Source organism: Epinephelus fuscoguttatus, linkage group LG2 (assembly GCF_011397635.1).
Source record: "Epinephelus fuscoguttatus linkage group LG2, E.fuscoguttatus.final_Chr_v1".
Classification (NCBI taxonomy): Eukaryota; Metazoa; Chordata; class Actinopteri; order Perciformes; family Serranidae; genus Epinephelus; species Epinephelus fuscoguttatus.
In genome coordinates, this window is record NC_064753.1 from 27,485,916 (window position 1) to 27,511,059 (window position 25,144).

General features: G+C 41.5%; 1 protein-coding gene across 1 annotated transcript in view; it reads left to right on the forward strand.

Moving 5' to 3' along the window:
• The window catches only part of LOC125879011 (uncharacterized), a 145,697-nt gene extending 130,068 nt beyond the window's left edge, over positions 1-15,629 (forward strand). Inside the window, exon 6 of the mRNA XM_049560588.1 lies at positions 15,413-15,629. Coding sequence (XP_049416545.1) covers positions 15,413-15,443 — 31 coding nt within the window. The 3' untranslated portion in view covers positions 15,444-15,629. The remainder of the gene's footprint in view (positions 1-15,412) is intronic.
• Positions 15,630-25,144: the final 9,515 nt, after the last annotated feature.

Below are 25,144 nucleotides of genomic sequence, written 5' to 3' on the forward strand. Positions count from 1 at the left end.
CTCTCTCTTTTTAATTTTCCTCTCAAAAACAGATCCCACATTAAGCATCCAAGCATGGCTGGCTGCAGAGCCTCTCCTGAAAGAGCAAAGGAATGATTTAATTTCTTCTCCTCTCTGTCTCTGTGGCCTCCTCTCCCTGCTCATACACAGATCATTACACACAGAGGCCTCATTTTCATCTCCCTGTGAGGGCACATGCAGGGCTTTAACTAGTCAGCCACGCCATGGCCATTGCTGACGATCAATACCTGTGGTCAGGACGGAGCACGCAGCGCTTCCTAAATAGGCCCTGCAGGTCCAACCATAAAACACCTTAGAGGCCATACATGCCACCCCATAAATCGCGCTTTTTTCTTTTTTGGCTTTCATTCCTATGGTGGAATGTAGGGAGCCAAGCCTGTGTTGGATAGGTTACCCATTGAGCTGGGATAATGATGATTATGAGGTCATGACACTATCCAGAAAATACTGCTTAACTAAAGGTTCAGGGCAAGAGTTCACTCCAAATGAGTCTGGTTGGCATGGGGAAGGGATAGGGACAGGTTTAGAGCTGAGATTTTGTGTTTCTTAGTGTGTCCACTAATTTGTTCATGCAGGGTTCCTGTGGATCTTTAAAGAGTCTTAAAGGCATTGAATTTATTAATCTAAAGGTAAGGTCTTGATTGTTATGTTAATAAGTCAGTCCTAAAAAATCTTAAAATGCTAAGACATGGGGAGTAGGATTTTACAGATGTTTTTATCTTATGTTGGGTTGTAAAATCTCAAAAATATTTTGAATAATTTACTCAATGCCTGTTGCATTAACATCAAACAGATCAGAATAGCAAAACCAACAACACTTATGTTTTGTTTCCAGCCAGGATGTTTAGAGCAGAGGATCCACCCTCTGCTAGCTAGCTGTCACTGTACCTTGGGCAACATTGGGAAGGTTAGCTTTTATGACAACTGGCTATTTAACCAAGATTTTGCAGCATGGCTGAAACCAATAGAAGGCAATTAATATTTTGTATTTTATGCAAAAGAGTTTTTCAAACTTAGTATGATGGGGAATAAGGCTGAGGAATCCCACATGTAGAGTGAGAGACATAATCACCAAGAAAACTATTCAACAGCAGGTTTGAGCAGCATTGTCCCTAACCCTAAGTAACTGATGTTGTTTCATCTTTTTGTTTTAAAATGAGCATAGTGTTAGTTGAAGCAGGACACTATGTCAAGCTCAACTCACATCCCAGCTACATCAGCTGATCTCAAACAGTCCATTCAACTGATGGAGCAGCTGATTGATGGAAGGGAGTCAGCTGATAGATCACATGATTCCTGTCTATGCAACCAATTGGTGAATGTCATTCAGGGCGACCTATTTAACCTGCTCTTGCCTGCCTACTGATGCTGTTTCCTCTGCAAGCCACTTTGCAACCCACCTCCACCCCAGCTCCTCCTTTCCAAGTTGTGTCTGACTTATCAATGTCATTTCTGTTTGTCATTGATGCTGCACTGTTCTGTTCCTGGGAGGGCCTGTGCTGCTGGTCTCTCTGCCTTAGGCTTTCCATGTAGGCGCATGGAAGAGCAGGAAGGTTTGCCTCTCTGCCTCAGGCTTTCCTTGTTTGCATGTGGAAGGGCAGAGAGGTGTGCGCTCTCTCTCTCTCTCTCTCTCTCTCTCTCTCTCTCTCTCTCTCTCTCTCTGCCTTAAGGCTTTCCATGTAAGTGTGTGGAAGAGCAGGAGGTGTGCTGTGCTCTCTCCACCTTAGGCTTTCCACGTAAGCATGTGGAAGGGCAGAGAGGTGTGCTCTTTTCACCTTAGTCTTTCCACCTAGGTGTGTGGAAGAGGCTCCCTGTGTAGGCCTGAGGAAAAGCAGAGGGCCCCCAGAGCAGAGCCATATTGCCAAATATAATATTGGAAATAGAAAAAAAATGTCTTTGATTAAAGTGTTCCTGGCTGAACTTCAGTTTTGGTTATTGTATAGTTGTTCTTACATTTCATTTCAAGTGGCACTGGTCTAATTTGCCTTAGGCAGTAAGAACCTCCTGTATAGGATCACATATGAGGCATACCTGTTTTTCTTAACTGGTAAAACAAAAAGTTAGGGAGGGAGTGACACACTTAGCGACGTGACAAATGTCTTAAGTGTATGCAGCGTGCAGCACTTAAAGTACATGGTATGTATTCTGCTAAGACATCAGGGCCTGCAGAGATGGTTTAATTTAAACAGTAGGCTACTCACAACTGAGAACTGCTAATGAGATTTTACTCAGTTGGAACCTAAATGAAACTGAGATAAGCTCAGAGGAATAGTCAGTTCGAGTTTTTCTGTATGGATAGTTCCCTGTTTGGGTTTGTGGATTGCAGGATTGGGATAGGTGATATATGGACCAGATCAGAGTTTGCCTGGGGGCTGGTAGACACAGACAGAAAAATGGATGTGTTTCTCATCTTGCTTTCGCCTCCAAAGCTCTCAGCTGGCCTGATCCCTACATTAACCAAACAGATAGCCAACAACTTTAATTACCTTTGCATCCAGTCGCTCTCCCTATCCACCACTCCCCACTTCGCCTGTGCAAATGAAAGAAAGAGAGGGATAGAAAGAAGAGAAGCATAATTACTTATTTTACTGGAGTGCGGCAGAATGCCTTTTGCCAAATGACTCTAATTCCAAATGGTTAACAAGATTTTTCTTTTTAATAGAGCCGAATCCATGTGACAGCAAATTGCTTTCCTATTTGGGGCCTTAATGGCTTTTCATACTTTGCACTTCCAATAAGCAGTAAACTCGGAAATTAATATTGCACACTGTGTTATGATGCAAATGGGAGCGAGATAGCAGAGCTGTACCTTCACGCAGAAACCTCTGATTAGATCCATAATTGCTCTGGTGAGATGATTTTTCCCGTTTGTTTGAGCTTATTTATTTATTTGTATAATTTTTGTCCACACGCTTCACTCCAGCGTCATTATCAGTGGCACATCTGCATTTGCTGTATGTTGCGTTTCACTTTTGAATGACTTTTAATCAGTTTTAATGGAAGATAAACATATTCACGACTTCTCAACGTGATAATGGGGGGTGATTTTTGTAGCCCTGCCACTAAGCTTCACTCTTTTACTTTGTATTAAGTGATTCACCAAGAAAAAATAATTTTTTTAAGTACCTCCTCGAGTAGACTTTGTCTTCTGATCGAGACAAATACAAAGACTGAAAGAGTACTTTCTTGCTCATCTCTAGTTTCAGAGTAGATTTGTTTGAGTCTGTCGTTGACTGGCTCAGTTGGACTGGCGTGAACCCTTCATGCTGTTGTGTGAGCAGGCACAATCTAAAAAGATATATTTGTGCAAGGTGTTTCTTAATTAACTTTTGATCCAAGTCATTTCATTTCCAATTCCATTTTACACATTCTCAATTATTAATCCTTGTCTGTGCATATGGTATTGTATTCGTAATAAGGGGGATCACAGAGTGGGACGCAGTTCACACAGCACATATAAGTACAGCAGTGCTCTGTTAACAACAGAACAGATCAGAACATGTGCATATTTTTAGAGCTGTCACTGACGAAATAAACTCTTTGTGCAGGTGAGCCACCTAACTGTCACCTAACGGTTACATATACATGTTTTTTATGTAGTTTACATAAGTGTATTGTCCTGCTTTGTGTCCACTCCTTCTGGATGCTGTAACGTTGTCAGAAACCTTCTTTTAATGCAGATTTTGTAAATATTCTGTGCGGGCCTCCCTCAGCGCTTTGCTCAGTTCTCCAGGGCTGTCATTAGGAAGAGAGGGGTTGAGAATGCCCTGGGTTTGGCTGTAGCTGCAGCACCAGACGCACAGCCAGCCTGACCCGCAGACAGAAATAGCAAATAAATTCAGCTGGATGGGCCCGCGATTGCTGCCAGCGATTGAGGTTAAGTGTCCTTTGGTGTACAGGGCCTGAGCATAGCAGCAGTTCAGCCAGATATTGGTCACATGACCACACATACAGTCTGATTCTTTGGCTATATCACCATGGCAACCCTTCATTTCTTCTCAGCACGATCCCATTTCACCTGTCATTCTGGTAATTGGCTCTGAAATTTTCTGCATATCTAGAGAAAAAAGTCATGATGATCATAATAAGACAATATTTATGAACCGAACAGTGACAGGCAAGTGTAGGGAAATGGGGGGAAAAAAACTAAGCTTTCATTAGGCTAGAATATTAATGCAGCAACAGGGCTTTTTAGGGACTAATAAAGCTTGTTCTCCTTGTTTTCACAGGTTCCCGCTCATTGTGTGCATGAGCCACACTGTAGAGTGAGTCTGAGTTTCGATTTGGTTTTAATTGGGTCACCCTCTCCTCTCCTCTCTCCTCTCATGCAGCCTTTCTGTTGAACTCAGCTTAATTAGACCTACAAGATTGTGACACTACCAGAAACATATTATATGTGCTCTGCCTCTATTCCCATTGATGTTCTGTTTTTAGAAGTATTGATAAGACAAGCTATGTAATGACATTTGCTATACTGCTATAGTCATTAATGGCCCCTCGGCCGGTGTTAGACTGTATGGCAGCACAGAGGAGAAATGGATAAAAGGTTTTATGGAAATAAAAGATTGTTCCTGAAGGTGGAGATAGCCAGGCCTAATGACTGTTGTGCCAGCTGCTCCTCATTACCAAGGTCACTGGCATGAGGACCAGCTGAGATCTGCTAAGTGGTCTATAGCTTTTAAAACAGCCATGAGGCCTTTCCATCAGCACTGCATCCACTGACACCATAACCTCTGTGAAACGCATAACAAACTCATATTTTCTTTTATTATCCTCATTTAAACTGGTTTTCTACCAGGACACAGTGAAGACATGTGTGCAGTCATGCCATATGATGCATGTTTATATTACATAGAATGCATTTTCCTGCTTGGACATGGTTGCCTGAGATATATCAGAGATCTCCTATTAATTTTATCACAAGTATTTATTTTCTCATGCGCCAGCAGATATGCAACTTTATTTTTCTAATTTATGAGCTCCCTCCAAACCTCATTAGATTTTCAAATATCAACATCACAGTTATTTTACAGTGTTTCGCAGCAATAACAAATCTTCCCAACAATGTGGAGTTTCTGTTTAGAACAAGGACATAAAAACCAAACTATTCAGTCCTGCTTTAGAGAGCAAAAACAAGAAAGCCAAGCACAATGTTGGATTTATATATGTGCTGTGAGAAGGGGTGGGCGGTGTCAGTGGAATTAATTGATTTGCCCATATTTATCAGAAGAGAGTAAGCGCCTAATCCCAGCTTGCATTATTAAAGATAATACCACAGTGGTTTCTGCAAGACCACCACACTGAATCAAAGTCTGACATGGACTCATGATGTATGGATATATTATTCAGAGCATTGCATGGACCTCCAAACAGTGCAGCTCCTTTATCTGCCCTCCCAGCTTACTGCTTCCTCATACATACACACGCATGCACACAACCACCACTCATCAACCCCTGGAGGGCACCTGTGTTTTCAAAGTAAAGACCACTTAGAGAATAGCCCCAGGCGTCTGAATACTGAAGTGCCCTGTGTTACACATTAGAAGCCTCTGTACAAGCCAGGAACATAAACACTCTCAATAGCCCTTGTCTCCTCCCAAGAATACCCCAAATACCTCCAAACAGGGGGAAAACCGCTTACATAGGCCAGAATATGGAACAGATAGTCCGTGGGGAGTTGACCACATTAAGGACCACTCACTGAGATGTGCAGCACATCGGACAGTGACCTGGCCAAGAGTAGAAGAAGAAAAGCTGACAATCAGATTAGTCTTTTTAACATTTTGTCTTTGGCAACTAACAATGAAAGTAAATCTCTTTCAAGTACACCACATATACCTTGTGTGTTTTACAGGTTAGCGAATGTCTTAGTTTTTTAATATCCAAGCTTCTGATGGGGTGACACAGATGTTAACATCTGAGCTGCTTAAATTGAGGTGCAGCAAAAGATAAAATGTGTAGGAGGTAAACAGCCACTCCTCCTCCAGAGGCAGACACGGGGTTAATGATCAGACATTTCATTCAATCCCCCAGTCGAGTAAATGAGGTTTGATCAGATGCCAAGAACGGGAGAACAAGCAGCATTCAGAGTCGGCTTCACAATCTGTCATAATGAACACTTTAATATTAAAAGAAAAACAATCCTATTAACAAGCGGAGAAAAGACAAGAGTTTTTCGGGGGAAAGCACGGAAGCTGTAATCTAAATTTTTAATGACCGTTCCTGCATGATGACTTTGTCTATGTATTTTGTCTGTTTGGAAGGGGAAGCGAGTCAGCGCTGTCACACTTAATTCAGGCTACCCTTTTGTGCTCGAGCAGTGGGTAAATAGCTCTGGGAGTCATTTGAATGTCTTAATAGACGTTGTAACTGCTCCATCTCTAAATGTGTTGAAATGGAGGCGTGAGGAATGGCATCATTAAGGTAATGTGTTCAGGAAGCCAATGAGTTGTGCTCTAACCTCTGCTGCTCAGCCTGAGATTCGGTAAGTGCACAATCTTAGGTCACCTTAATCAGAGAGAGGCGGCACTTACAAACACACACAAAGCCTCAATTACATCGGGAAATTGCTCTCAAATGAGTCGTACAACATGTCTAGCTGCTCTGTTTATGTATTCTTGTGAAGATTCTGTGTCTGTTGTGTGACTGCAGTTGTACAGTAGGTTTAGGATGTGTCTGTGCAGTTTTACTGGCCTAATGCAAAGAGAGGGCAGATATACGTCACCTCCAGACAACAGCAGATTGTGCTGTATGTTTAGGGAGGCCAAATATAAAGCCAGGTAGTTCTTTCAGCTGTGACTAGCAGGAGCCTGAATTGAGAAGAGAGGGATTTTGGCCAGATGCATACTTTTTCTCAGCCACAGACAGTCCCTCCGAGCACAGTAAAGCCTAAGATTTCGCTCTCCCTTCTCTTTTTTTTTTTTGTCAACCCTGCAGCGTGAGTCAACAGCCATCTTTTCCCGCGCACATTTGTCCTTTAAAGTGTCTTCTCGCTGAGTTTGGAGGCAATCTGTAATGACCAGAGGATCTTGTGTCGTTCGGTGCTCCAATGTGTGTTTTGTTTGGGCTGAGGAGTTTTTAGTGATGAATTTCACCCATCACATACACCACTGTGGTTGACCAATGAGTTTTGTGAAAGCATGGCCTGTGGTGTTTTTCTTTAATAAGTCCAGAGGTGAGGCAAAGCAAGCACACCATCAGTCATCCTGTCAGGATCTTACCCTCTGATTAGCCCAGTATATTGGTGGAGATATTTAACCTGCCACAGTTGCCTACGTCACAGACCAGTCTTATCCTTCATGTAATGATTTATTTTAGCCACCTATAATGTTGTGTTTCAGGGGCGCCTTGGTAACTGGACGGGTAGAGTGTGTACCATAAGGCTCAGTCCTTACCGCAGTGGTCGGGGTTCGAATCTGGCTCAGGCCCTTTCCTTTATCTCCCCTGCCTCCTCTGTGTTTTTAACTGTTAAATAACAAAGCGAAAACACTCCAAAAAAGTTGTATCTCTGCCGTTTTGTCTTTTTCTTTAACAAGATACTTCTACTGTGTGACGAGATAACAATTATTCATGTCTTTAAGGTAATATTTTCAGTCTCTATTTATATAAAAGTATATTAAAAAATACCAGATAAGTATTTAATGTGGTTCAAAATGTTTATTGTATGAGAAATTCATCTGTTTATGTACACATATTTGTAGAGCTGTACCTAGCACATTAGGCACCCAAGGCAAGCTTCTTCTGGAAATGTTGTTGTACGGTACATTTTTGAATTTCAGCAGTTTTGGCAACCCCCCCTCTGGTTGGCACCCTAGGCAGCTGCCTGTGTCACCTATAGGAAGATCCGCCATTGCATATTTGTCTTTACGAGAACAATAAACACATTAATGGGATTGCAAATTGATGTAAGGCTTCAGCATAAGCTTTAGCTTTAGCATAATTGTTGTCGCAACAACCAATAAACCACCAGCTACAATAAGCAAAATGCACAGGCCTCCCACCCTGAACACTATGCGATGGGATAAGGAGCCACGTGACAATTATTTAGCAAGTGATCAAAGAAATCTAACAACATATCTAAACATGCTGGATAAATGATTGCATTCATGTTTCATCACTTGGAGTAACAGACGCAGGAAGTTTCAAACTTGACCAAACCTTCTACATTTTTAAACAAAGGGACCAAGACTAAAAATCAAAAGGAACAGTGTGTCTTGTATGAAAAAAAAAATACTGTAACTAAATCCCCTTTTATATACTTAACAAACTTAAATAACATCCAGACTGTCTGCTTTGTCCCCTGCCCCCTGACACCTGTGTGGTCCAGCACAGCCCATGCAGGGCCAGCCTGAACAGTGGCACTCTCGCCTTTGGGCCTCGGTTACACACCTCAGAATGGATCTTTATTTACAACACAGAACTCGGAAACAGCTGGTCAATCCATTTAGCCTAAGGCCACTGATTTGTTCGTATTTACTACAACAGCCAAAGAAAAGCCAGGGTATTTTTTCCTCTCTCCTTCCTATTGATCCGGCGCTTAGAAAATCTGCCCTGCTGTCTAAACACTATTGATCCCTCCCTCTCAACGACAGGCTCTCGCACCAGTGTATAAAGGGACTGGATGAATTGAAATTTCATTTCCGACAACTTGTTCCTGTTATTTTTACCCTTTTTTCAATAGTAGGGAACATGGGAGCTGGCGGGCCGCCACTCACGGAGAGTCGATCAGTGTTTGGCTCAGAGGGGAGAGGACGGATAGAGGTGAGACTGTTTAGATTACCCTAAGCAGGTCTTAACACCACTACGCCATAGACAGGTCCTGCTCTGTCACTTAAACCCCAGTGATCATATAAGGGTTTTAGAGCATGTTGGTAGCCAGAGTGGAACTTTTATAGTATTGGAGTGACCATGGGCAGTCAGGCTCAGGGCTGTCTGTCTCTCAGTTGTATAAGAAGCCAGCCAGCCTGGAGTCATGCAGCAAGTATCAGCAGCTCAGTGGATGTGTTGAACATACAGGTGGTTTTGCATCTTTTATCCCATTTGTGTAAAATTAGTGTATACTTAACCTCACTGCTGGCCAGCCTGCATTTGCCCATTACAGTGTTCATTTCATTTTATTTTATTGCTCTTCAATTAAGTTTGTATTATTGTTTAATTTGATTTAATTTAATGATTATTTTTGCAGGGACAGCACACAATTAAAAGGAAATGTACAGGTGCTAGCTAGCAGCTAATTTGCATCTGTTGTCCCTGGGAAAATAGACAAAAAACAACAATAGAACAGCAAATACACGTCATACAACAGCACAGTACATAAAAGTCCATCACTTTGAGATAATAAATAAAATCAGTATAAATAAATACAAAGCAATCATTGGCGATGACACTTTTTTGCTGACTTTTCTCACAGCTTTAAACGCTGCAAAGCTTCCTGAGTATTAAATATTTGTGTGTGTGAAATGCCACTTTCTCACTGCTTTAACATTGAAACTAGACTGAGCAAAGGCTACAGCACCCAGTCACCCATAGTAGATGTTCTATTCCTACTGGCCTGCCATGCAGGGATAGGCCAGGCATCCTTTAAGAGGAAGGGGTGCAAGATCATAAATAACTTTAAATATCAGGCATGCATCATGTTGGATAGCAGCCGCATGCTGGAGCTGTTAAAAACTTAATTTGCGCTTACTTGCATTTACTGTACATCAATATTGACTCATCAAACTTACATGACGAACTGAAAGCAAACATGAAAATTGTGAAAAGGATGATAAGATTTTCCTGCCTTGAAAAGGTTGCTGCTCAGTAACTGTCTACTCCCAGATGTCTGCATTTCTCCTCAAGCCCTTAAATGCGCAAGCAAGGAAGCTTTCAGAACAGTCCCTGCTTGCAGCTGTATTCTAACATGATGCAGTACAGGAATGTCCACTGTAATAGATTACCTATATCAAGGAAGTTTTTAAGTGTTTGTAAATTGATTTTTGTAACCATGGTTGCATGAACTAGAATCAATGGGTGCCTGGGGCATAAAGAAGGAAATCAATCTAAAATTATTGCACACTTTAGAAAAAGGTCAGTAGTAGTTGTTTAAAGTTAATGTGATGAAACATGGAAAGTCATTGGTGTGGTCCTTTAAATCAACAATACCCAGACTCCTTTGCAGCGAGAAAGCTATTGAAGTTTTTAGGATGTTTTTGAGGTGTCTCCCGACTTTAAATCTGCAGTGTGACCAACTCTGTCACCAGATAGCTTTGTATAAACTTTATGTTAGTGTACTGATTTTTCATCATTCTCCTGATGGTCAGAAGGGGAAACTAAGCTACAAGATATGCGGTTTATGAAACCACATATTTTGGTAGAAATATGTTGACTACTTTTTCTTGATTGAAAATGTGACTCATGAAGTCAAGGAAAAGCATGAAGGAGAATTCATGATGTAGTAAATAAATAATCATGGCCTCTAAAGAATCCAGCTGAACCTTTACAAGGTGATTTAAACAAATTGGTCCAAAATGTCTTTTGAACTCAATTTTTGGCCATTAAAAACTTGAAGGATGAGGTAAATTTCTTCTTTTTTTTGTAACGGCAGTCAGTTTTACTTGAATTCAATTTTATTTGTATAGCCCAACATTAAAAATCACAATTTGCCTCAGAAGGTTTTATAACATATGATACACTCTATCCTTGGACCCTCACTGCGGATAAGTCTTACTGGAGCAACCTGATAATAAGGAATTGCAATAGTCCATCCTTCAAGTCACAAATGCGTAGGCTAGTTTTTCTGAATCTTTTTGAGACAGGCAGTTGAAAAAAGTTGGCCTTTGAAGTTTGTTTTATATTGGAGTTAAAGGACATATCTTGACCAAAGATTACTCTGAGATTCCTTACAATGGTGCTATACAATGGTATATATATATATATATATATATATATATATATATATATATATATATATGTATATATAATTGGGTAGGTTTATGGAGCAGTTTCTAATAGTGTTGCCCAAGGGAGGCATATATAAGGTAAATAGAATTGGTCCAAGCACAGAACCTTGTGGAACTCCATGACTTGGCATGCATGGAGGATTCATAGGTATAATTTTAAATAAAATATTGTATTTATTGTATTATATCTTGTACCGTCTAACATAAACATTGGTCCCATGTTTGCCTCGCAAAATTAGTGGACGGTAAAGAAAACTCAACCAGCTCTTACCACAGCTTCCACTTGAGTTATAAACACATCTGGATTAAAACACTGAGTTCAGAGGCTTCTTTAACCTTAAATACTATTTGTCCACACTCACAGAGGTTGAGATGGAAATAGCCAGCCTGCACATGTAGGATGAGTTTCCCATGAGTGCCCCACATAGAGTAAACCATCCAGTAATGAATTCTGGTCCATCTGGCACACCACTGTGTCCAACTCTTTTACAACCATTACAACAAGATAGAGTGATACATAAAAAGGGAGGTTCTGTTTTAATTAACATCAATATTCATGTAATGGTCATAAAGCCGGCCCACATTCCATTTCAAGCTCTTAATGTTAATGCATATTTTAATACATTATCATTGCCACCATCATAATTCTTATTATGATAACTGTAATTATTAGATTTATGCCAGAATTATGGTTTTGTTCCCTGAGGGCACATATTTTGCAGGGAATCCAATTTTTCCCTGGTGTGTAACGCTCCCAGTCTTTCCCCTCCAAAATACTGAGCAGACACTGATAAAGATAAACACACAAACACCCTAGTGTGTCTGCTGCTGTGCCTGTAAAACACTCAATCTGAATTGCATATCCGCCTTGCCACCGAGCTTGTCATAAGCTGTATTAAGAAAAATGGTCACACGGTTTGACATAAATTGGAAAATGACATTTGGAAAATGGGCGCTGCTGTGGAAATTAGAGATATTAAAATTATAAATCAGTGTCTGGAAGTGCAGGGGGTGTGGTGGCTTGCCTTTTCTCTTTTTCTGTCTGCCTCCCTCTCTATGTTCATCTCTCGCTCTATTTCTCTCTTTTTCTTTCCCTCACGCACTTTGTCTTTTGTGCTTTCTCCGGAGGCAGTTTAGGGTCGGAGCCCAGAAGTCAGTCCAGTAAAAGTGGTTTTAAATGCAGCCACACACAAGTCTGCCCCAAAGGGACGATTCCACCCTCTCATCTGGCAGTAAAAGTGGAGGATATTGTGTATTTGTGTGCGGCGTGCCTGTCTCTCTGTGTCTGCTGCAGCTGTATCTTGTCGGCTTATTGCTCGTCTCTCTTGCCGTAACCTGCTAATGGATCATCTGTGAGGTGTGATATGTATTATGCAAAAGTAAGGTGTGCTGACACCTTCAAAAACAGACAGCTTCAATCCTCTGTGCGCCTCACCTCTGCTCCCTCATTCCTGTCTGTGTGTTGAGCAGAAGGAGGTGAAGAGGCAGAACGAAGAACAGGTTTCTGAGCTACAGGTGCAGAAAGACCAGCCAAAGATGCTGCTGCAGGATGAGAGGCAAGAGCTGCAAAGAAAGGTCACTGGCCTTCCTATTGACCGAAGGCGCACACACACACTCACACACACACTTACACACACTCACGTATGAATACACATATATCCACACGACTCTTTTCCTCAGGAAAAGTGAAGGGTTTGCCACTACATATAAGTGCTCATGTGTACCTTTGGCTTCAGTTCATCCTTTCTTTTGATTGAGCTCAAAAAGGAAAGCAAAAAAAGGCTGGCAGTGCTGTGGGCCTTCATGCTTTGACCTGTTGACCTCCTCCTTTTGAGAGAAAATAAAAGTCCCTGCCTTAAGAGGATCCGAAGCTATGCCACGTATGCTACCTTTAAGATGTGGGTCAGCAGCTCTTTTCATTGGCGTTGCAAGAGGAAAACATTCAATCTCTTCCTCGCCCTTGAAGGATGAATATTACATTCATATATACCCCTTCAGTGTTTAGACAGAGGTCACATTATACAGAGGACCAATAATGTCTTTTTTCTAGGATGTTTTTTTTTTTTGATCAAAATTTTATTTCAATTTTCAAATTAGAGGAAAAAAACCATGAGTGAATAATACCAAGGCACATGGTGTGTACATATACAATACACACAGAAAATAAAATAACTTATATTATTATTGGTATTGGTCGATGACTCATGAACATTCAACACACACAAGGTGCAAGAGAGGTGCATATACACGTATATGTACATACATACACATACACGTGCACATACATTCTATTCTGATGTAATACAACTCAATAATCCCAGCTACTATTGATAAATTTAAGACAATATGAGATATATATTCTTATACACAAAACTCCTTGTGGTCATTGAAACAGCTTTCTAGGATGTGAAGAAGAGGAGGTCACCCATTTAAGAGCAATCACTTCCTCAGACCTGCTTTACTCTGCCTCCACGACACATCTGCACATGCATTTCACTCTTTCCAGTTTGAAATTAGATTTCACTCGTAGTGGTGATTTATTATTATATGGTGTTGACTTGTAATGCTCATTCATGCCTGCAATCTGCTCTGCTTACTTTTCTTAACACAGTGGGCCCTTAAACGTCAGGAAAAACCTGGTGTAGTTAATGTTCATTAGGCTCATGGATGCTATACATTATGAAGTTGGACAAATCTATGTGAGTGTGTGCCCCTTAACTGCCACTCCACCACCACCCAGCCGACCGCCACCCTCCACTTTGGTATTTCAGCACTTTTATTTACTTCTACTTTAAATTTCACCTGCACTCTCCATCCTAATATTAAAGGAGGCATTCTTGAGGAGGTTAAGTGACAAGAAGAGGCACTTTGTTTTGTTAAAGTTTTAGATGCCACTCAGTAGTCAAGAGGAGGGTGTACGTGGGAGGTGTCGGCGTCCCTGGCTGTGCCACTCATGAAAAGAAGAAGAAAAAAAAACCTTGTCAAGTTAATTTGAAGTGAAATGGCAACAAATGAATTTTTTGAAAAGCCACATTCTCCCACTGATATAACACTGGAATACTAGTGAAAAAAATGTATTAATGGAAAATTTGCATCTGTGTCTGTGTGTGTTTGTGATTCATACTAAGAAAGGAGAGATTTAAGGAGTGCTAGCTGAAGGACAAGGTCTCGCCCTCCGGATTTTTTCAAAAGCATAACTTGCACACAGCAACACACACGTGCACACAGACACACACTGATTTCTGTCACCTTGACACTCACAAAAGGCAGTTAAAAAGAAATCTGTTTAATAAGACCTCACGCTTATCAGACTCAAGATCCAGTTTATTGCCAGGTATGTTTTCACATACAAGGAATGCACATGAATATAGAAGTAAACAAAATACAATTAAGAATATTAAAAAAGTTTCTGAAGTTGGATGGGCAATAAGACCAAAATGACCTTTCCATAATGTGGCGTCTCTGAGCAACCAAATTAAATTCACCTCTGTAGCTGATCCTTTAATACCATGCGGTGGATTAAGGAACTTTTCATGCTGCTGTTTTTAACTTTATTTGTGTGAGAATGGAGGTATAAAAGAGCCTAATTGTCCTTATTGTTTTATCGTGACTGAGAATCAGAAAGGAAGATGCGAAGAAAGAGGACTTCCCATTTCCATGAACAAACACAAGGAACTGACTTGAATAGAGGCCTCGTCTGTGTCTAAATGTATAGGCCTCTGATAGCCAAGCGTAGGCCAGGAGTTGTTAAAGAGGTCTTCAGGCCCGTGCTGGATCGCCATGTGTGAGGTGTGTAACCGGAGGCGAGTGTTGAGCGCTGAGATGATGTGTTTTTACAGCGCAGTCTTGCTGTGCTTTGGGATGGCAATAAACCACGGCCTTCAAAGCACAGCCAAGCGCCACTTACTGCTGAGTGCTTCTCTGGTGGTTGGACGAGATTACTCTCAAAACAAAGTGCAGACAGGTTGATTAATACAAGGGTCTGCAGAGGTGCGTGCCGCAGTATATTTTCACACCCAGCGAACACTCGTACATTTCATTCGCATGGACTTTTATGGGATGATCCTTTCACTGTGTGAGTTTGTCACTTCATAAAAACGGTCCCCCCTCTTTGAGTGTCTTTTAGTGAAAACTTATCAGAGCTGTTACAGACGTGTTGTTTTAATGTCGGGGAAGCGCACTGTGACTCGAGAGGGCAACACGGTTCACAGACCATATTTGTCCATAGCAGAATTTGGGGTGTTGAGCCTCTAAAAATCTGCACCATATACTCCAAAAATCTTTGTGCAAACTGATATGAATGCGAATGAGAGTCATAAATAATACTCTGTTTTGCCATCTGGCTGACCAAAGGGATTACTGACCGATGCCGCACTCCTACTGAGACTGTTTTTGACGAATACTGTGCCATAGTGACTCCCATGCTGACCCGGGCCTCTGTTTGCTTTCAGGTTGCTTAGTCCAGTTTCACAGCTGGGCTGAGAATGATGAACATGAAGAAGGATCTGGGATGTCTGTGGAATAGCGAGCTGCAGGAGAAGTAGAGAAGCTCTCTGGCCTTCTGGAGGATGAAAGAAACCTCAGCATGGTGGCCCAAAACCGCAGGACCTGGTAAAAGACAGAGACGAAGACTGTGACAAGGACAGACGAAAAGGAGACAGCAGCAACAGGGCGGGACCTTCAATCTGGATAAAATGGCCTAGTCTACAGCAGTAATGACGAGAGGGCTCGGGGTGATTGCAGTCGTGGAGGGGAGGTGGTGGGGGGGAGCTGGTGGCAGCGTGCCGTGCGGTCACCCCCTCATCACATCAGATCACAGGGTTCTAATTAACTTCAGCACCGCATCAGACTGCAATCAGCAGAACCACAGAGGAAATGAGATTTTTTTTTTTCCTCCATGGCGCTCAAAAGCGTGGCGTAAAAATGCATATTAGCCTTGTGTTTTTAATTAACATTTTGTGCTTAGGAAGCATGTTAACAGTATCCCTTAATGAGCTTTGTGGAAAACGAGCCACACAGAGGACAAAGGGCAACTTCCCCCGTGTTTGCTGATGTGCTGTTCTTTATTCTAATACAATGAGATTAGTAATCACTGTTTAACCCCTCATTCAATATTGCCTCCACATAATCCCCACCCCTACCACTGTCTCGGTAGAATCGGACATTAGTTGTGATAGAGTGAGGCCTTTATTTATTAGGGTGTTGAGTCGTGGAACAGAGATCTGTCTAGATTTGGACTTAGTTTACTGTGGGCATTTGTTCCTGTTGGACTCCTCACCCATTCATCTACACGACATTATCCTCACACCACTGTTGCATGGTCTCGAGTCCATTTGTTAAGTGTTATTTTCTACACACACATGCAGAACTACCTTTGCAGCTTCAAAATTAATGGATTTAACCATATTTTTCTTGCAGAATTGTGAAATATTTGGAACTTGTTAGGAGCTGTGTACATGTTCCTGCAAAGACCTCATTATTCAGGTCCCCATACTTGGTTTTTCTAGTGCTGGAAGGCCAAAACGTGTCTGAGAGCTCTCAAATAACAGTTAGTTGGACCTTGCTGCTGCTGCTGCTGTTGCTATCTGTCTTGATTGATTTCTCGTTGTATGACCCTAGCCTCCACCTGCTCTTATTACCATACCTTGTTATGGCATCTATGCATTTTGTGTATCCCTTGTCTCAGTGATATGTGTCTGCTCTGCGTAGCGCAAAGGGATTTGCTGCAGTCTCCAGTGAGTCCCTGTGCTGCTGTTTAGATTTGCTGGGGAATGCCCTCATGAAAACAAAGCCAACAGAGTATAGAGCCAGTTACGCTGGAAACCGTCACCCTCTGATGTTAGTGTCTCTAACTGAACTGTCAGTCTCTTCGTTGATGTAAAATCTAAACTTTGGGCTGTCCCAGAGAAAACTTTATTGTCAGTTACTAGAAAATTACTATTTTCTCATAGCGTCCAACTGTTCCAATAACTACTCAGTACAAGAATTCAACTTCTGCCTCCTGCAGGACTTAGAAAACATTGTTTCTTTGCGAGCGCTTGGAAGTATTTTTTTCCCTTCTAACGACTTGCTGAAATTTTGGAGATCCTGTCAATGGCTGCCAGCTCCTTGCTGGTTTATTTATTCCCTCTTGCATCTGACTGGTCAGTTATTTGTTTTCCACAGTGTCCTTGTGTGTTATAAATGGGACAGGCCTGTCACTTCCATGCTGAGAGGATGTTTTGAGTTCCTTGAGAGATTTTTATTTATTTAATTTTGTTAGAGCAGAGCAGTGAATAATGCATCTCAACCTGCTACATGTACTGTTTTTATCATTAGCATGCAGCCCGAGTTATCTGTAGAATACTTATGAGTACCGGCGAAATGTTTGTGATGTTATTTATTTATGTTGCTCCTTTCAATTATTCATTTGTTTATTTATTCATGGAAGAACTAACTGAAATTGGAAAATTCATTTTTGCTGAAGGGCACTTGGCCCCACTCTATCCTCTCCCTACACAAAGGGAAAGGAGGGGGTGGCACATCAGGCTTGTTAGTAATTGCTTTATGTGGTGTTCCCTTAGACTCACCAGAGAACATCATTTTAATCCAGGCAGATGGGTCAGCAGACGGAAAAAGACAGACAGGAAGAGAGACAAGTGAGGAAGTTGAGAGGTGGAAAGAGCATCAGAGAGAAAGTAGGGATGAGACTAATTCTGTGGGGTTTTTTTTCTTCCCAAAGCTTGTTCACTCAGGTAACATGCAGTGATAGGTGAGGAAATCAAATTTTCTGAACAGCCAGGCAGGACTCCACAGGTTGGACTGGAGGCTGCAGGTTCAGATAGAGAAAGAACATAATAAGCTGTGGTTGCCTTCGGTTGTATCCGTGCCTTCACGCTCTCCTGGCCTCCCCGTGTTATTGTGTGTTCACTGTGTTTTCTTTAATTATATAGAGTGGGATTTTGTTCAATTTCACACTTGCACAAACATGCAGCAATTATTCCTGATAAGTGATAACGATTCACTGAACTTTAAATGTGTGTGTTTGTGTGTGTGGGCAAGCATGCATGCATGTTTGTGTCTGTGGCATCGACTTTCGCCTTGTGTCATAAACTGCTCATGGACACAGAATTCCAATTAGCATAAAACATAAAGGAAAAACAGATTTGTGTGTCTGTGTGCATCCATAATAATCACTGATCACTTATCACTTCTTCATTTTGGCATTGCTGTGTCCTTGAACCTTCTGTTTGCATGTCTCTGTGTTTGCATGTGTAGCTGGCAGTGCTGAAGCTGGAAGTTTTGATCCTGTGGACGGAGGTGGAGAATCGGAAACCAGAGCGGCAGAGAACAACTCCAGCAGGAAAGGTACAGTGCTCTCTCGCAGGTCTCACGTGTGTATGTAAACTCATATTTAGAAACCACATTCACCCACTCATAGGTCACCGCACCCTATGTCAAAGAGCTGTCTTTCTCACTCTCTAGGCTCTCAGTGAGACGTGTCTCCTAAAAACAATTTGTGAATAAAGTTAGAAGTCATTAGAACAGAATAGTTGCTATTATCAAAGCTGTCTTCATCTCTTTTCACATAGCCAATCTCAGTGTGAGAAAATTGTGCCATTGGCAAGATAACAATCCTACCAAATGAGAAGGGGTTACCAAGATCTTGGATGTTCTCCAGTTCTTATTCCTCATTTCTTGTTGATTCCTTTATCTGATCTCATGTTCAATCTTCTTTTACCGCAAAAACGCTCAAAATGTCACAAAGCCAAAATACCCCAGTAATACTTTTTTAACTTTTACTTTTGACGTTTTTTTACTTTTCTGTCTCAAGTTGCAAAGCCGCAAATAACATACCACGACCAGACTTTTAATATAAAGTGTTTTTAATAATGTGAGAATTTCAGTGTATGTGTGTGGCCTATAGATGCATGGCGACATCTTCATAAGACCTTACCCCTGACATATGAAGAGATGCATTTCAAAATTCATATGGAGCCTATTTTTAACTGAAGTTCTTGACAAAATGAAAACATTGGATAGACCACAGGTTGTAGGTGGTTGGAAATGGCAGGCTTCAGCAAAAACCTTTTCCAAAATGGATTCTTAGCGTCCTTCATATGTTCTTGAGCCTGGTATTGAAAGTACCCTGTCTTCAAGTTCAAGTTATGCTAGTCAGTGTTGCTCACCAAAATACATCCTGGGTATCAAACATACGATACGATACAATACGATATGATACGATATACTTTACTGTCCCCATAGGGAAATTTGTCTTGGACAAGTATTGCTGACTTACAGTGACAGTCCAGAAGAAATGAAAAGCACACACCCTAAAAAAAACATACCACACATAACAGTATTGCACATCAGTCACGCATGTATTGCAAATAACACCAGCACACAACAGAGCACTATAAGCAAAACACAACACAACCACTTTGCATCAAGTGACATTATTTAAAAATTACAAACAATGTTTTTTTTTTTAAATTAAACATGTTTAATCTTTCATCAGAATATCTGGAGAGTGGGTTTTGAAATATTCCAAGCAACTACAAGGAACTTTTATTTTGTGTTGATTATGGCGGCTCCTGTGGACAAAGGCGGTAGTATTTCCTTGGATGAAGACTGCCTTTTCCCATTAGCACCACCGTCGTGTTGTAAAGATCTTGATCTGGTTGGTGCATGCATTTGTTTTGGAGGCAAGTGAAGGAAAAACCCAACTTATTTTTGATAGTGTTTTTTTGATAGGATGATTGATAGGATCAGTTTCAAATCCTACATTTCTCTCTATCTGTTCCATGACTGACCAAGGTTGACAAGGTGTTTTGCTCGTGCTCTATCACTGTCCCTTTCAGCTTTTTTTTTTCTCTTTGCTGATTTTGCCTCAGTATCAGCCATAATCACAAAATATAACATTAAAAAGAAAATTATTTTAAGCACATTCTACTCATGCTTCTTCTTAACTGGCTAATGCACAACATAGGCTCATTCAGTCTGCGTGCTGTAAATTATTTAGTCTGATTTCACGAGGAATCGGACCTAAAGACAGGCATTAAGAATAACTGTTTAGAAATAGCCACTCTGCTTGCTGATGGTCTCGTTTGCTTATGTAGGTCATATAGAGGCATCAGTATTAAATTGAGTCTGTTTCATAACCGTTTAAAACTCCTTGCAGCTGCTATAACATCCTGCATTGTTTATATTTATATTTAAGTTGATATGGTGAACCTGTTAGCAAATAATTCCCTGTTTACACATCCAGCAGACATAGAGTGCCATTAATATTTACGTGGAGTATTTTTTTGCCACGTGATGAAAATAGTTCCAGTATTCACTCTTCTTTTAGCTGTGGTTTGGTCTTCACAAACTCCCCACGGGAAATATCTGTGTCTTTAGCTGCTAAATGCTCCACAATATTCACCAGCTACTCGCTAACTTTGTCTGTCTGCTGTTTGGTGCTGAGCAGGGAGTGTACGGTGGGTTAATAGAGCTTTTTTTTTTTTTTTTTTTTTCTAAAAACAGCTGCCTGCTGCGTCCGAAAACAATGCTGCTGAGACGAGAGAGAGTGAACAAAAGAGTAAATTTGTGAGCTGTAAAATAAAAACAAAACTAGTTAAAAGGCACTGACATGCTATAGAGAGCTAAGAAGAACTGTCAGGGGATAATTCTCTATGAGCTTTTATATGCATGTAGTCATATGATCCACTGCTATACATATATATAGTGGCAGCTTTTGCAGCTTTACAGATTGAAACAACTCACTTCAAGAGACCAAAAGGTGAACAAGTCTATACTCTGGCCAGAACAAAATTTACCATGTGCCCTCAGTCTAATGAATTCTGTTAAAGATGCAATAGAAGTGGGCCTCATGAGGGTGGTCAGGCGTGTCACGCTCTCTTCTTCAAGGTGTCAACAAACAGCACACGGCCAGGGAATGACAATTTGTATCATTTAATTAGAGCATGCTTCTCTTGGCACAGTTCATTTATTGTAATCTTGTTTATGCACCTTGATTGTTTCACAATATAGTTTTTTTTAATTAGCTCAGATTGATTAAATTGCATTGATTCTGTATCCTTATTAAAATAAACCCCCCGCCGCTCTCCTTCCTTATTTTTCATAATTAATGGTACAGTGTGCTGCTTTGGGGGAGGCAACAGTGACAATGTTGCACATTTTGTAATCAAAGCAGTGGGTAGAATTATTTATTGTGGTGCCTGTCAAAGAGTAGCACATTGATAGGCATTTTATGAGTTTGCGGAGGTGTTGTGCGGCGATGAATTCAGATATGTGAATGTGCTGCTAACTTAAAGCACCAGAAGATGAGAAATTAAGCTGAGCTCACATTTTGTTTTGTCCCAGTGTTCAGATCCAGCCCCCAGACGCCACCCATCCACCCAGCACTGACCTTGGCCGTTAGCCATGTGGACATGTATGTAGGCGTGCACACATGCGTGCATACGTGTGCCTGCTAGTGCAGAATCTCATTCCAAACCTGGGGCTCGTTTTAATTTTGATTGATGACTCCGTTTATCTTTGGAATAACAATCGTCTGATACCCCCCCACCACGTCATAGACAACCTCCGTTTCTCCACATCATACCCCCAATTCCTCTCCCCATCACTCCCCCAGTATGAAAATGATATTAGAAACAAAATGAGATTTGAAATTTTGTGTTTGACAAGCAGCTTGATGAAAGGGTTTCATAGCTGGGCTTGATCCATGGAAATTTTATGCTAATAATACTGCTGGCCAAGCAATCTAGTTGGAAATTAATCAGGGGGCTGGATGGATAGAAGGAAAGGAGAGAGGAGAGGAAGGTAGGTTGCTCCATAAACACCCTTCCCCCTCCTCACCCTCATTCCCTCTCTCCAGCTCTGAATCTCATCAGAAATAGCCATGGGGTGTTGTCTGTGTGATGGGGTAGGGAAAGAAATAGGGAGTTAGAAAATTACACTGCAGCTTAGCACTGATTGATGCAGTAATGTATGCAGTAATGTATGCAGCCATGCAGCGAGCTGCCGTATTATGGATTAGACCTCTCTCCTTCTCAAGCAGTCCCCTTCCACATTAGAGAGGACACACACATGCACATTTAGAAACAGATACGCACACACCTCTTTAGCCATGTCTGTTCTCCTGTTATTATTCTATTTATCCTGTTCAGCCTTTGGTGGTGTCTTTCCTGCATGTATCATTTTCTTCGTTTTTTTGTGTGCGGTTAGGTGTGAATCTAAATAGTGATTCAACGGACAGCCTCAGTGTTCTTTCCTCCGTGTCGTCACACTTTCTCTCACACACACAAATACACTGTTCGTCTCTCTGTATTTATTCTCTTCCTCTCTAAACCCTGGGAGTCATCATTACGCCGAGTCACTAATGAAGTCATTATCAGATTTCACTCGTTTAAAACAACACAATTAGTACCGAGGCCCTAATGATGTTTGCAAGTTAAATGCAAACGAATCGCTTTTTCCCCCATTTCTCTGTCTCATTTCCTCTCTCCCGGCTTGCTGCTCAGTTGGAATAAAGAGAGTAAATGAATCACTGGAGTGTTTCGTGGATGTGGGTGTGTTTGTGGGCGCATATTTCTCAACCATGTTACAAGTCTGTGTGATTTATTATTTTTACCCCGAGAGACATCTGTTACACCATTCCTTATTTTTGTAATGCATCATCAGCCAGAGGAAAAACAATATTATCCAGTCTCGGATATTGTACTCTGGAGTCTAATAATCTAATGTACACTGGAGCTGGTGTCATTAAAGTGCCAGTGGAGCTGTAGGGAGATGGTAGGTACACATCTGTCTGTCTCTGAATCCCCACCGGTGCTCGTGCTCCATCCCACCACCTGCCCCAATGCAAATACACACAAACCAGAGCAAAACACAATGTTGCACACTCAGTCCCATAGCTAGTTCTGTTGCTGTTAGAGCAGTTTAGCCAGCAGGAGGCAGAACAGAGAAAGTGACCGGGTGCCGAGCTCCAGGCATCCTAGGACAGTTTACAACAAGTCCATGATAACACAGTTCTGCTTGGACTGCTGCGACTGGCTGCAGACTAGGTGGCTGGTACAAAAACACACGGGCCCTGTTTACACCTGATGTTAACATGCGTCTTGTGTGATGAGATCACAAGTGGACAGCTAAGTACAAGTGTGAGTGCGCCCATTGCATCCTCAATGCATCTTGACTTCTGGGGTCTCATTTATAAACATTGCGTACACACAAAACAAGGCCTGAAAGACGTATACGCCACTTCCCACTCAAAAGTTGTGATATATAAAAACAGACTTGATGGGAGAAACTTTGACCCACGCTAACTAACATTTTGGAGATGGAAAATTGCCGGACACAAATGGTGAGGTGGAAGCCCGGTTGTACAAATTGTGGAATTTTTTTTTTGCGCACACCATTTTTGGCTTTTGTTCAGACGTATATTTTAAGCATGGATCCTATGCATTTTTTTTTAGAAATGAGACCCCTAATCGCTCAAACCACATTCTGAGGTGGTCTGGCTCACATATGGCCACATTCTTTAAGCGGTTTGTATGCTAATGTGTCCTGGGCCACACTGAAGGACCGCCTCGTCAGCCAGCGTCCTTGCCCGCTCCCATTAGAAAACTTTCTGTTGCTGCCGTAACACAGTTTAGACGCAGTGCTGAAGGATTGTCTTTGGTACCTCCCTGCTCCCAGTGAACAAACAGTTTTATATCTGTGTGGTTAGTATGAGCTAAAGGAAGCAGCTCAGCAAATTCACAGCAACACCAAAACAGCTTGACTCTGAGTTAAACCTCTTAATAACCGTTAGCTAGCCCTATCACTGTGTATGTGTGATTGGACAACCAACTGTCCCTGGTGCAGAGCTCACACTCCTGCAGCAAGGCCTCTTTTGCTAGTAAATGAAGTGTCGTAGGCTACGTGTTAATTTGCGTATAGAGTGGAAAAGTAAGATCCAATGACAAGTAGTCACGTGAGGCACGTTTGGAGACACATTCTAATGGCAGGTGTAAACAATCAGACAAACAGACACCTTTTAGTGCTGTCCACTTGTAATCAGATCACCCAAGACACACGTTATTACCAGACACCATCTGCTAATCTGTTTCTGTATTAGACTGCAGGACCTTTTATAGCTTTAACAAAATTATATATCCTGTGTTATAAACTGAATCTGTCTTTTTTTCAATACATCTGCCAATTAGAGTAGACCTCTGTGTACTTCTCACTTGGATAGAAAAGCCATATTCAGGATTTGGAGGCAGGCAAGGGACACAGCAGCCACTCTCCCTTCCCTTGGAGCTCTACAAGCACCTGGCTGACCTCAGTAAACTGGCACAGCAGGACAGCACTACACAGACTCCATACAAAGACATAAATGATCACAGGGCACATGTCACTTCCACAGCAGTCATCTCTAAAAGTTTCCTGAAAGTACATGTATGTAAGAAGGCTTTTTGCTCTCAAAGCATCAGTGTGAGGAACCACTGATGCGCCTAAATGCCCAGGTGGTGTTTCTGCAAGGTGAAGGGCAACACACAATGCCACCAAGGTTTTTTTAAGACTTCACTCAGATATGTCTCTTTTCTCCATTTGTCCTCCTACATATCTGTATGCTATGATTTTGTACCTATAATGGTCAATCAACACCTCCAGTTTAGCTTTTAGCTTTCCCGTTTCACTATTGAGTGAGCGAGAGTAATTGAATAAAACAGTAAATGAAAAAAGTGCCAAGTTCTTTTTGTATACATGGAGCACACTTAAAAACTACTTTTTCACGACGAATATCTGCCTAGTAAAGAACATTTTGACTTTAGGATCTGTGTTGCTGAATGGACGGATGGTTGTGAGGACAGTGAGGTTGGGTTGGGTGTGGTTTGAACGTTGCTATAAAGTAAGGCACATTAGCTGGATGGAGAAGAGTTGAATATCAGGTGTTGTAAAAAGGCAGTGTAATGAATTGCAGACAGAGCTGAAAAGCAGCTGTGTGTAAAGAGTGTGATGTGGTCCTTGACGTTTTGCAGGAGGTTATTGCGATGTTCACAACGGTTGTCATCTCTCTTACACTTTTATTCTTATATTACCTTTCCTGCTTATTCAGTCAGGTCACAGTGTCCGCCATTTATAGACAAATAGGTACTCTGGCATGTGATGTGCCTCTTTTACAGACGTTTATCAGAAAGACAACCTCAATAAGT